At 41.3% G+C, this 12,976-nt stretch overlaps 2 protein-coding genes across 12 annotated transcripts in view; both read right to left on the minus strand.

The window, feature by feature from the left end:
• The window catches only part of ABCA4 (ATP binding cassette subfamily A member 4), a 60,115-nt gene extending 59,186 nt beyond the window's left edge, over window positions 1–929 (minus strand). The window contains exon 1 of the mRNA XM_050977527.1: window positions 828–929. Coding sequence (XP_050833484.1) covers window positions 828–929 — 102 coding nt within the window. The remainder of the gene's footprint in view (window positions 1–827) is intronic.
• Window positions 930–8,272: 7,343 nt separating this feature from the next.
• ARHGAP29 (Rho GTPase activating protein 29) overlaps window positions 8,273–12,976 on the minus strand; it is a 47,904-nt gene continuing 43,200 nt past the window's right edge. For 4 of the 11 annotated variants that reach the window (XM_050977358.1, XM_018912196.3, XM_018912201.3 and 1 more), the window contains 4 exons: window positions 12,432–12,664; window positions 11,356–11,662; window positions 11,086–11,194; window positions 8,273–10,147 (listed from right to left, as the gene is read on the minus strand). In XM_050977358.1, the coding sequence (XP_050833315.1) occupies window positions 9,246–10,147; window positions 11,086–11,194; window positions 11,356–11,662; window positions 12,432–12,664 (1,551 nt within the window). In that variant the 3' untranslated portion in view covers window positions 8,273–9,245. The remainder of the gene's footprint in view (window positions 10,148–11,085; window positions 11,195–11,355; window positions 11,663–12,431; window positions 12,665–12,976) is intronic. The other 7 variants (XM_018912197.3, XM_018912195.3, XM_050977359.1 and 4 more) reach the window with 6 other exon arrangements.

Raw genomic sequence — 12,976 nt, forward strand, 5'->3', positions numbered from 1 at the left:
CTAATTTGGAAAAATTGAAGTCTGAAGCCCAAGGGAAGCTGTCTTTCAACTTGGTACACAATGTATTGTGTGGTAAGGACGGATCAGTGCTGTCGGACCTCTGACTTTTTGCTGTGGACCTTATCCAGAGGACAAAAAGGTGTCTCAGAATTCACTAAAAGTACCAGAAAGCAGCCCATAATCCTGCAGAACCACATGATAAATAGCCAGAAATCCCAGCAACATGCACAGAGGAATATAATATCCAGACAGAGCTGTAATGGAGCAAGCACAGTTATAAGACCATATAAATGTGGGAAGCTTAAATTGGCTGTGGATCAACTGTTGCCTCTGCAATGAAGTCTTGCTGTAAGATGAAATATCATGAGATCTAAGAGGATTTGAAAGTACTTAAAATACTTCTGACTTTTGCTTTACTATGTCATTCAGCCATACTAAAAAAGACACAATCTATGTGAACTGTAAGGTCCTAACCACTATCACATCTAAAAGAGCAGCTAAGTGTGAAGAGCAAATCTAAAATTAGGAATCAAACCCTCCTGAGCAGAATGATGCTGATTGTTTTCTAACAACAGATCTTTTTATGTGAAAATATATAAATATTAATAACCACAGCTCTTCTAGTACACAATATTATCTGTCAAAGAAAATCCTCACACAGCTATTCTATGTTTGGTCTGTAAAGAACAGCTGTGCAAACTGCACCAGACAAGTTGCCAGACAACAGGCCCCTACAAAGACTACATGTGATTCTTTGATGGACTTGAGAGTTTTACATGCTGATAAATGTACCAGTCACTTAATCCAGTGGAGTGCATGGCTCAAACCTGAAATCCAAAGACTAATACTTTACCTTTTGTCTTTTCCGAAGAATCCAGTTCTTCCACAGTAGAAGTCTGACTTGCCGAAAGAAGTTCATTCTTCTGCATCAATACTTCTGGTTAACCTGTGGCAAAGGATGGATTGCCATTTCTCAGCTGACATCAGAAACAGACCTTAGAGCAAAATAACAGCTTTCTTTTCTTATTTTAAGATTATGTTATCACAGAGATCAGTTCCTTTCATTGTCTGCACCATTTAATTCTGCACTTGATACACTATCATGCATGAAAAATCGTGAGTTTCCTTTGTTTGGAGGCTACTTCCTGTGACACATTTATCAGCACTGAAAAGCAGTAAAGAGGAAGAACATCTCTTTAGAATAAAAAAAACTCATGAACATTGAATCTGGCTATTAACTTGGACTTGCATGTAATGAAGGCAGTTAATTGTATCATTTATCACAACAAATCTTTTTTACTACTTTAAGTAGAGCAAAAAACTATAATAAAATAGCACAGTAGAACCATGATAAAGAATAATACCTAATAATAATGTGTGGAGAACTCCACTTGGTCTAAGGACGTACATGAACTTTTGGAGTGGTAAGTCATGATGGAGATCTATCTTCACTCTTTACAGGCAGCACCCTGCTCATAAAATCAGTGTTGGCTTGGGACAGCTGCAAACAGAAAGAGAGTAGGCACTGAAAGAAATTCAATTTCCAAAAAAGAAGTCAATTTACATATATAACAACACTCTCCTAAAATCAGGAAAAGACCACTACACTTAAGAACTGAGTGAACACTGAATTGTCTATAGATTTTCATCTGTAAAGGGCATCTGAAACAGCAATGCAGCAAAACCTCCTACCAGTGCTCATGCTGGGTGATTACTCTATAAAAGCACTATCACAGTTTCCCTGTGATTGTTCTTCCAAGCAGAAGCTGAACAACAATCCAGCCTTCATTATTAAAAAAAAAATTAAAAACATGTGGTGGTGCTTGCCTTTTTCTTTCCCTTTCACAGGGCTTTTGGGGAAAATCCTCCACAAAACTGCTTCACTGCATTTAACACTCTCTATATTTTCCCAGGCCACTGCAGCTCCGACAGCAGAGCACTGCACTCTGCTTCTTCCCCAGCACCATCGCTGGGCACTTGAGCCCCTGCACACAGGTGCAACCTAAACCACCCACTTTAACCTGGCTTCTGGCACAAAGGATAACAAAGTACAGGATCAGGCCATCCCTATGTGCTGGAAGGTGAGCCAGAAGGGAAGAAGACCAGCCTTGACTGAACATGGCACTTTCACTGGAAGTCAGGGAAAAATAGAGAGTTTATGACCTTTGGAAGAAGGGGCAGCCAACCCAAGAAGAGTGCAAGGATGTTATTAGGTCGTGTAGAAAGAAAATCAGAATGGCAAAAGCTCAGCTAGAACTCAAACTGACAACCACTGTGAAAAATAATAAAAAGTGTTTTTATAAACGCGTAAACAAAAAAAAAGAGGGCCAAAGGAAATCTCCATCCTTCATTCCATGCAGAGAAAAACATTGTAAGCAAGGATGAGGAAAAGGCCTTGGTGTTTATTGCCTTCTTTGCCTCAGTCTTCAACACAAAGACTGGTTATCCTCATGGAAACACTCCCCTGAGCTGGTAGACAGGGATGGGGAGCAGAAAATTTCCCTGCAATCTATCAGGCTATAGTTAGTGACCTGCTGTGCCACTCAGACACTCAAAAATCTATGAAGTAGGATGGGATCCACTCAGGATTACTGAAGGAACCGGCAAAAGAGCTTGCCAAGCCTCATTTATCATCCATGCTGGTAAACCAGGGAAGTCCCAGATAACTGGAGATTGGCTAATGTGGCAACCATTTGCCAAATGGTCATAACAAACCCAAGCAGTACTATGGGCTGGGGGAAGAGTGTCTGGAAAACTGCCAAGCGGGAAAAAGCCTGGGAGTGCTGGTTGACAGCTGCTGAACATGAGCCAGGTGGCCAAGAAGGCCGGGAGCATCCTGGCCTGTAACAGGAATAGTGTGGCCAGCAGGAGCAGGGCAGTGCCCCTGTACTCGTCACCACTGAGGGCACACCTGGAGAGCTGTGCCCAGCTGTGGGCCCATCACCTCAGGGGAGACACTGAGGGGCTGGGGCCAGCCTGGAGAAGGGCAGCGGAGCTGGGGAAGGGGCTGGAGAGCGAGTCCTGTGAGGAGTGGCTGAGGAGCTGGGGTTTAGTCTGGAGAGGAGGAGGCTCAGGGCAGAATTTACCATTCTCTACAGCTGCTCACAAGGAGGGATTAACAAGATTGGGGTTGGCCTCTTCTCCCAGGCAAACAGTGATAGTACAAGAGGGCATGGCCTGAAGCTGTGCCAGGGAAGGTTCAGGCTGGACAGCAGGAGGAATTTTTTCACTGAAAGGGTTGCTCAGGGAGGTGGTGGAATCACTGTCCCTGGAAATATTCAAGAAATGACTGAACACGGCACTTAGTGCTATGGTTTAGTTGATGTGGTGGTTTTGGTCAAAAGTTGGGCTTGATCTTGGAAGTCCTTTCTAACCTCAAAGATTCTGTTCTATGGTTCTGTGGCAACCTCCTCTTTTACAAGTGGCTTTGATCTAATTTCTGTTGAGCATATGTTCATAGCACAGGTAAAACACAGCCTGCTTCAATCTAGACAGAGAAACAAAGCTTCATACATGTCACAGACAGACGCTAACTCTGACAAATGGCAGTGCAAAGTGGAGAAACCAGCACTGCTGCTGCTACTTCTCAGCTGCAGGTTAGGTTTAAGCCCTACCACAATGTGTAAGGCAAACTGATAATTTAATTGTTTTATCCAGAAAACAAGCATTTCATCTCTGAAGTCCTAAGGCAAGTTATTTTAAGAAAATGGATCTCTTTTTGCTATCCACATGTTTTCAGAGACAGCTCTAACAGATTAAATTAATCTCTCCTAATTAGATTTTTTCCATCACAATTGGATGATGGTAGGGGATATTTTGCTTTCTATGGTCAACTACATCTGCTGCTCCTGTGACCCATTTCTACTTTTTAGCTTTACAAAGGGATCTTCAGAAGTAAACAGAGAAAGCTCATGCAGGGCCTATCACATTACATGGGAGGGTAAAATACAGTTCAGCTTATGGAGCACACAGCACAATTTCACAATGTAGCTCTACCCACTATGACTTAGCTATTTCCTAAAGAGCTGTCATTTGTTACCAGCAACAACAAATCACGAGACATTCCACTTACATATCAGACCATAAAGAAAGCAGAAATAGATGTTTGGTGACAGTTCTTGCATTATGCCTACAGTAGATATCTCATAACCACTGTGACATGCTTAATGAGCACCTATATGCAATTCATGAGGTCACATGACATGTGAGTTGTGATGTCCCCTTACCTCAGATAAATATGTTACAGTTTTACCTGCTGTTTTAAATATCAGAATTTCCAGGCTTATTCCTGACTTTTGACTAAAAAATTAAGTCTGATTAAATGCTATTTGTCCAGCAAATTATAAAAAGATCGCCAGTAATCTCTCCAGTACCACAAACAAATATTTCTGTAAAATAAGGAGAATTTAAAAATCTCCTGAAAAGATAGCTTTGCAAATATTCACACTTAAGTGTATTGGGTGTGCTCATGGGCCAGCACTTCTAATGCTCAACAATGCTTTTCAGCATCCAAACCATTTTCTAACCTGTGAGACATTGTTATGCATGTAGAAGATGTCCCTTGACACAGGCTTACTAGAAAGTTAACACAATGAATGCTAACACAATTTTGCCTAGACTAACTGTAGGAGTGGGTAAGTATAAATGTATCCTATATGAATAAACAGATCTATCCATGTGTATGGAAAGGAAACTATGCAAACAAAGGTTGGGGCTTTCTGAGTTAAGGTAAGTTTTGCATCCAACTATCTCAAACTACTGGAGAAAACCCAAGCTGAAGCTTTTTAGGTGTTTCTTATGTATTTCAGAGGCCTTCCTCTGAAATAAGGAGTAACCTGAAAGACAAGAATGGGAAGTTCTGTCAAACCAGGATCAAATGATAAAATATCAGAGAGCCTAAGAAAAGGCCCCATGGAACTTCTCTTTGAAAGGTGTATTTCTATGAATCAAAGACAATCACAATCAGACTATTCCATGTCAAACACAGAGAAATGTGGAATCTTAAACAGATTCCATTCTTATGCAAACCCAGCACTGAGCTAATCACCCCAATCTGTGGATAAACAAGCACAAAACAGTAGAAACACATGGCATACTTTCTACTTCTGTAGAAGTTAATTCAGCTGATATTCAGCTCATTTCATATAAACACTGTTCTGTCATCCAGCTGCATAAGGCCTGAGGAGCAAGAATTTTCCTAGCATTCATCTTCCTCAAACATTTAACATTCCGGAAGATTTAGGATAGCTTTTTCTTCTCCCTGTGAGTTGAACACTTTCCAAGGGTCCTTTGGATCTCTAAATTAGAAAATGAATTCCCCTCTCTCTATGAATATAAACAGGCATGCAGATAGGCTTGTCTCCAAAGAGTCCTCCAGTAAGACTTACTTCCGTGAATATTCTAAATAACACCGTCTGTAAATATCAGATATTCCCTGCATCGCCACCCCCCCTCCCTTACTAATGGGAAATAAACACTGGGTTTGCTCTATTTTCCCAGCATATTAGGCGTATGTTGACAAGTGAGATGGCCCAACAAGAGCAGCTCTACAGTGAAACAGTGAGTGCTGAAGACCAAGGACCCAGGCACTATTTGCCTAAGGGCTACTTCAGATGAGCTCCAGGCACAGACTGAAAGTGCATGAGCAGCTGCAGCACATCAGGTATGGTGCTGAAGCACACGTTCCAGTTTAGCTCACCCCAAGAGAACTAACTGTGTCTGCTCTGTACGGTGAGCCGCAGAGGTATGTAGTGAAGTCACTCAGAAAGTACAAACATGCTCTGAGCTAGGTTACCAACGTTACCATACGTGCACTGCCTCCACAGAGCACTGTGTCAGCTCTCAGATTAGCTCCATTAGGCCTCTGCTACACGGAAGCTAAAGACTTCATGGATTTGCAAGCAAAACACAGATTTCTTACACAGAAGCAACAAAAACCTTGAAAACTTACCACAAAAGCTTACCTCATCTGTGAGAACTGCTGAAAGAGAAAGGTTTCTGAAGGAATGTTCAGCTTGGCAGCAAAGAAACACATATCTTAGATGCAGTTAGCAGTCGCAGAATAACACTGCTCAGTTGTAAGGAGATTGTTTTAATCCCCTGCTCGATACAGAACAGCTCCATCTGCGAGTTTAAGGACTCATGAATAAAAATCCTCCCAAATATCCAGTATGACCTACCCAACCACAATCGAGCCCATACCAGGATGTTGATATTTCTGTATTTCTTCAGATCTGAACAAACCCCTTGTTTGAGAAGATGGTTTCAAAAGGGTAGTTCTGGTAGCATCAGAGGCCCTACTAAACAAACAGCTGTCATGACTAATTAGGTCAGCGACTTTGGTACTCTGCCAAAGCTTTAAGAGGGATGAGGCAGTGCATTACGACTTCAGAAAATGCAATTACCAAACAAATCTGACTGCAAGAGGTTTCCTCCCCAGAGCTCAAGCTGCCGGGTTCAGGCATTTTGTGTAATGCACAGGCTGGCACCTGGAGCAGGTGGGTAGGTTTGCTGCACTTCCACTGGAGTGAAGCCATTTCGTAGCAAGACAGAAATCTGCATCTGAACCAAAAGAAACAACAGGGGCCAACCGAAACATTTCCAGTTCCAAAGGAAACCAAGTCTTTTCCACTAGGCGTAAGGCTCCGCTGCCGCGGCCGCCTTCTCGTCCCCTCAGGCGGCCGCCGGACCCCGCTGCCTCACAGGGCGGGCAAGCCCTGAGTGTACGGGCCCGAAAACAACACGACCGTCACGCCACCACCGTGCAAATGTTTACGAAAATTGACAAATTAGGAAGTCACAGAATTGCTTAGAAGCCGCCGCGTCCCAGGCTCCCCCGCCGGCCCCGGGCTGGAGGGCAGGCTCAGAAAGAAACCCCGGCCCCAGCCCGCAGCCGCTGGTGCGCTGCCGCCAGGCCGGGCAGCCGGGTCGTGACACTCACATTGGCTCCAGAGGTTTCCATTTCCAAAGTCGTGCCCTTGCTGCCTCGCTTGTATTGCATAAAAACAGCTGAAAGCATTGTAAGGCTGGGACACGTAAATCATCTTTTGCAATGGATGCTTTCCCTGAAATAACATGGGTTTGTGAAACAGCGACAGATCCCCACCCACAGGCACCGGGCCCTGCTCTCCCCGCTCCCGGCCCAGCCCCCTGGCACCTGCGGCTCTGTGGGAAACACCTTAAAAAGAGCAGAAACCTTCAGGACTACCAAAATATGGAAGGAGATGTTACATAAAAAGAAGTATGGCAAGAGCCAGTAATAACTGGTATTATGACTTGATTAAGAAACGTTTGTCTGTTTCTCACGGGTCAGTATTCAGGGCTGTAATTCTCTATCTCAGGAACCTGCTTTGGGAAGTACTAGAGACCTCCATCACAGCAGCTGAACAGCTTTATTAAATTAAGAAATTATTAAATTGAGAAGTTTAATTAATTAATTTCTTAAGCCATTACCATATCCAGTGTTAGACATGCTGAAACAAATATAGCAAGACAACAAATTTAATTTATTAAATTTAGAGACAGATTTTTTTGCTATATTGCAATACTAATCAATATTGATCCTTTCACAACTGTGCTGTGAAGTTATGCTACACTGTCTTTAATGATTCATTAACCAGTTGTGTGGGGTATATATAGTCCACTCCTCTACTGTCAAAGTACAACAAATTCCCATCTATGTCAAGAAGCCTTTCCACATATTTTGTTCTGCAACTCCCAACACCAGTCTGGGCAGACAGCAGCATCTGGGACTTTCAGCTCTTCTGTAATAAGAGGCAGCTCCCCAAGTAATTACCTCAAGCGTGGCCAGAACCATCCAGTGATAGGATGGCCTTGGCCAAGAATTCAAGTCCTGCTTCTGTGGAAATGCAACAAGGAATCAAAGTCCAGCATTGTGAGTTCTGGAAACAAAAAAATCAGATTATGTCCACCAAACAGTGTGGGATTTTATCTGTGGTGTTTTGGGAAGACTAGCCAAGGTAATGGTGTATTGAAGTCCAGTGACTTTCCTGTTGCAAAACCAGAAGAGTGATTCTTCGTCTTTGCCATCCTTTGAAAGTCATCCTGGAGCTTACATTGGTAGAAAGTACCATGCTGAAACAACTGTACTCCATACTATGCAAGAAAGGGTCATGCTAATTGTAATCCCATATAGAAAAGCGTGCCAGCCCCTAGTCCCAGAGGACTGATGCAGGAGAGTACTACACTATTGCAAAGGCCAAACATCTGTATTTTAATAAGTTAGAAGAAATCCAGATACAGAAGCCATAGAGTCACTGAAATGTTAACACGTTAATATATTTTAAAGCAAATATAACAGTGTACACATAAAAACCATTTAATACAAAGTGAAAACCATTAGATGCACCTACTAATGCTGATTTTTGGTTATTTTTATCTGTTTCACAGAAACTTGGAAACAAAGCTCTTTCTTTCAGTTACACCAGGTTAAGTGGTAAAACTGATCTATAGCAAGCAAATCACTGCCTTGTCATCCACCTGGGAAAGACACCACCAGCGCAACTGAGCATGTCCAGAATGGCACCCCAGTGAAACAGGCTGTGCACATTTGCCCCACTCACTAAGCTATACAAGAGACCAGATGTGAATTGACTGCTGCTTCTGAATAGTAAAGCTCAGTAAGTGCATCCTTGCTGTACAAAAAACCAAAAAAAAAAAAAAAAAAAAAAATTAAAGTGACAACATAGAAAACTGGCAACAGATAACCATGTCTGCCTAAAATATACACATATGATACATAACTATTGCCATGCTGGCCAGTATGTAAGCCTGTTCAAGAGCAAAGCTTTAATTGCACAGATTAGAAAAATGAACAAATGCTTTTACAGAGCAAAGCACAAGCTTTGGTTTATGCTTAGACAGTGAACATTTAACCTTCCATTTTTATTATAACATCTATTAAGAAAAATAGCTGTCTCTCTATGAATAAGCACTCCATTCCATACAATGAAATGAAGCTCAATGTCTTATTCAATGAACCCATGTGTCTAGACTGGGAATGTATTACAACTTTATTGAAAGCTACTGAACTACAAAAAGTTGGACTTAATTAATTCACAGTTCCCCAGGCCTCCCCCCATTTTTAAAATGCTGCATATAAAAAAATAACTCCAATATGGCACAAAAGTGGGATTCTTAAGGGAAGGCAAAGGATAAAGGGGCAAAGGGAAGCCTTCACTGGGCAACATCAAGAAATTGCATATAGTCCAAGAGGAATTTGCACCCTATACAAAATGAGCTTCCCTGTGTTCCAGTTCTTGGATCCTTTTTGGTCTCAATCTATGGTAAGCAGGCTTCAGATCTGTGGAGTGAATATCCTCTGAGCTAGATTTCTGTTCGTTTGTGTTTTGTTCAGCATCACCTGGCAGAAGTACAGAGCTCCTAGCCAGTTTCACAGTATTATCCTGGGGGAGCACAGAGCTAGCACTGGTGGGTGCACAAGCTTTAGCGGAAGAACCATCTCCATTTTCTTTTGATTTGTTAGAGGGTGGTTTATAAAATGTCCCTGGGGGTGGCTGCAATGTTCTTGGTGCCCTAAAGGCACCAAGAGGATTAACATCAGGACCATTCTCTTCTGCTGCTGTCCTTCCTGACCCGACAACAGAATATGGCTTATTAGGAAGAATGGCTTTAGTTGAATTGTTACCAAGGCTGCATGATGATGATGATAAAGCACCTGCAGTTCCACTCTCGAGTGCTCGGATCTCCTGGGGCACATTAGTCACGATCATTGCTGTCCTTGCTGTGATATCATACTGTTTGTACTGCTTGTCCCAAGTTTTTCGCAGCATCTGGGTGTCGTAACAAGGCAGTCTGCAGCAGGTATCAACAGCAGGGACTGCCTTCACCTCTGAGACTTCTTCAATAGTAGGGCTTCTGCCCAGCTTCTCTGAACTTATTGCCCCTGCATTTCGTGAATTTCTTTCATTCAAAACACACGGAGGAAGTATTCGGTCTACAGGCAGGCTGACAGGGCGAGACGTTGGCTTTGTCCTTGGAGCCCGCAATGGAACTTTGGCAATCTGACGGTTGGGTTTTACAGCAACTAAGTTCATTTGACAGGGGTCTTCACCTAGAGAAATGAATGGATCATTGTCTTTCTCTGAAGCTGGACTCACAACATCACCTAGAAACACAAACAGATATGACTGGATCTTTTCACCAAGAGAAATCAGCAAGATTTCAATGACCCATTGCTAGTTAGTATTTTAACGGGATAACAGTTTTATAGGGATAGCTTGTATACATACTAGCAACAGCCTACTCTAACCAAATATAAGCATTTCACTTGCAGTAAAACACATACTGTACAGCTGTAACCAAACAGAAAACAAAGAGACACTTGACTTTTAGGCTGGTGCTTTGCCATCCCTGAATATTTTCAGTTTTAGTATGTTTCAGGATGTCGCACTGTTGATGTATGGGACGTGACTGAAATGGTAACATCAGATGAAAATCAGTACAATTAAAAGGGAATATGTATAGTTACTCCTAAATCAAGTACATTAAATCATACCTACATTAAACCAAACCCCTGTAGTAGCATAGGCAGATAAACAGAAAAAAATTCAGAATTAGAATTAGATTGGCAAACCTGGGGTTTTTTAAGCAAAAATATTGATGATTCTATCAGACAATTACTCTTTCCAAAGCCTTCTGGTGTAGCTCCAGTGAGTGGCAATGATAAGTATTTTGGGGGAACAGCAGTCAAAATACATAAATTGCTGGATATTATCTTACAGTGTTGTAGTGAATTTCAGAAATCAACAGTCACAGCATAATTAGGATTTTTTTTTGTTTGCTTTCTTTAAAACAAGGGAGAAACCAAATCATTGTTATACTCTCTTACCAAATACTTTAAGCTCTGACTCCATAAACACAGATTTCTTGAAAGCCTTTAGAAATATTTAATTTTCTGTTCTTATTACAAAAATAAACAGTATCAAACAGTGACGAACAGGTTTTATCACTTGCTTCTGTCTATATTGCAGAGCTACATGCACTATAATCTAAAGCATCCAGGGCTCCTTATTTACCCACGCCCAGAATTAACAGCATACTAACCAGTTACAGATGTGTCTGCTTCTTCTTTTGTATTCTTGCTATTCTTCAATTCCAAAAAGAGTGCAGCTGTTTCTGAAGCTCTTTCACATGGAACTATTTGAATACCCTGCTAACAAAGTCAGAGCAGAAGTAAATGAGAACTCAACAAAAAAGGCAATCTTTATCAAAAAAAACCCACAAAAACTTATTAGAAATATGCTCTGGAATGCTCCAGAATTTAACACAGAAATGTGGCACAGGTAACATTGTGGCAGCAAAAGAGTCACTCACTTCCCTTACAGCAACAAACGATTTCCTCTGCTGCTGTGGCTCCCTCTCATCTGCTGATAAAGCAACTCTGACCATACCAGCTGTTTCTTCAGCATGAGAAGCACTCAGAAGTGGTTTCAATGAGACATCAAATATCTTTTCATAGTATGTTATGAGCAGCTCCACTACCCGGGCCTGATAAGGATAGTCCACAAGCGATGACAAAGAAACCGTAGCATCGGTTTGACGTGGTCTGATCAGAGTTGGGCCAAATATTATGCCAAGGTTGCTGGCTGACATTTTATTTTCATCGCACTGTTCTGTAACTCTGCACAAAGATGGGGAAAAAACGAAACCAAAAGAAATCCGCAAGTGTTAGAGGGTTTTATTACTTCAGAAATATTTTTGATATTAAAATCTTCTGTCTGAAGAGGGTAAGAGACAATAAAAAACAGAATGGGTTTGGTAGGCAGGCAGAATCTTCACTGCAGACCACATTTAACAGTGGCTTGAACTTCCCACACAGGGTGTTTTCATGTCCAATTTTTAAAGTTATTTGTGACTATTTGGCATTTCTAGGGTTGGGGAAAAGAAGGTCTCCCATTCTAAGTAATAACACAGCTATAGCCCAGTATTACCCATTTTTATAGGCAATCATCAGTTTAGTACTTCATCATACAAACCACCATTTGGAGAACAAGAAAGTGAAATGTGACTGAAGAATGGTTATTAAGAGACCTGATACAAGTTTCAATTTTCTGTTACTAGCCATCAAATCACTGCCCTATCTTTGTTACATCACAATTTAAATCATATTTAGATCCCTGCATGTGACCCCCTAATCACTACTGACCCCAATGCTAGCAGAGAATCAAAAATAATGGAGGCCAATGCTTTCCCTGCTTTATTTCCTTTTCATATTCTTCTCTCACTTGGGAATTCATTACATAGAAAAAACTCCAGCAACAGAACAGTGTCTTCAAAGACATACGCGACTTCTTCCTCAACAGTCATCAAAAAGGTACAAGAGATTCCTAGCATGCAGCATGTAGCAGTTATGTTTTTAACATCAGTTTGCATTTACAGTATTTTCTTACCTGTGAAGGTGTCCAATAAGGTACTGAAGAGTGTTATAGTTTGGTACAGGCAGTTGTTTCAGAAGATCTTTAATTTTAATGATGATCCTATTCAGTTCAATACAGAGTGACTGTCTTGTCTTTGCTTTGGGGCTAGCTTGTTTAGCATCCAACTCCTCATTAGTATTCTGACTTTCTTTGGCAAGTCCAATGAACTCATTGTAAAGCCGAAACAAAATCAAGGGCTCTGGAAGCTGAAGAAATAGGAACATTTCAGAAACATCCTTAAACCTGAATTTTAACTGTTTCCTTCCTGTTTTTCTTCAACTTTTCTGGTCTAGTATCTTTTCTTAGATGATGACATTGTTTAATCCTTGTTCATTAGCTCAATCCCCAGTTTTCCTTTTTCCAATCCACGCCTTTTTCCAGAAATCATTTGCTAACCCTTTCCTTCAATAGCTCCAAGACTGAGCATTTATCACAATTTACTGTAATAAGATTAAGAAAAAAAGTTGATTTCAAAATCATTTAATGGTGGTGATCATAGGACTGGAATGCTCATCTCT

This window comes from Serinus canaria, chromosome 8 (assembly GCF_022539315.1).
Source record: "Serinus canaria isolate serCan28SL12 chromosome 8, serCan2020, whole genome shotgun sequence".
NCBI classification, from domain to species: domain Eukaryota; kingdom Metazoa; phylum Chordata; class Aves; order Passeriformes; family Fringillidae; genus Serinus; species Serinus canaria.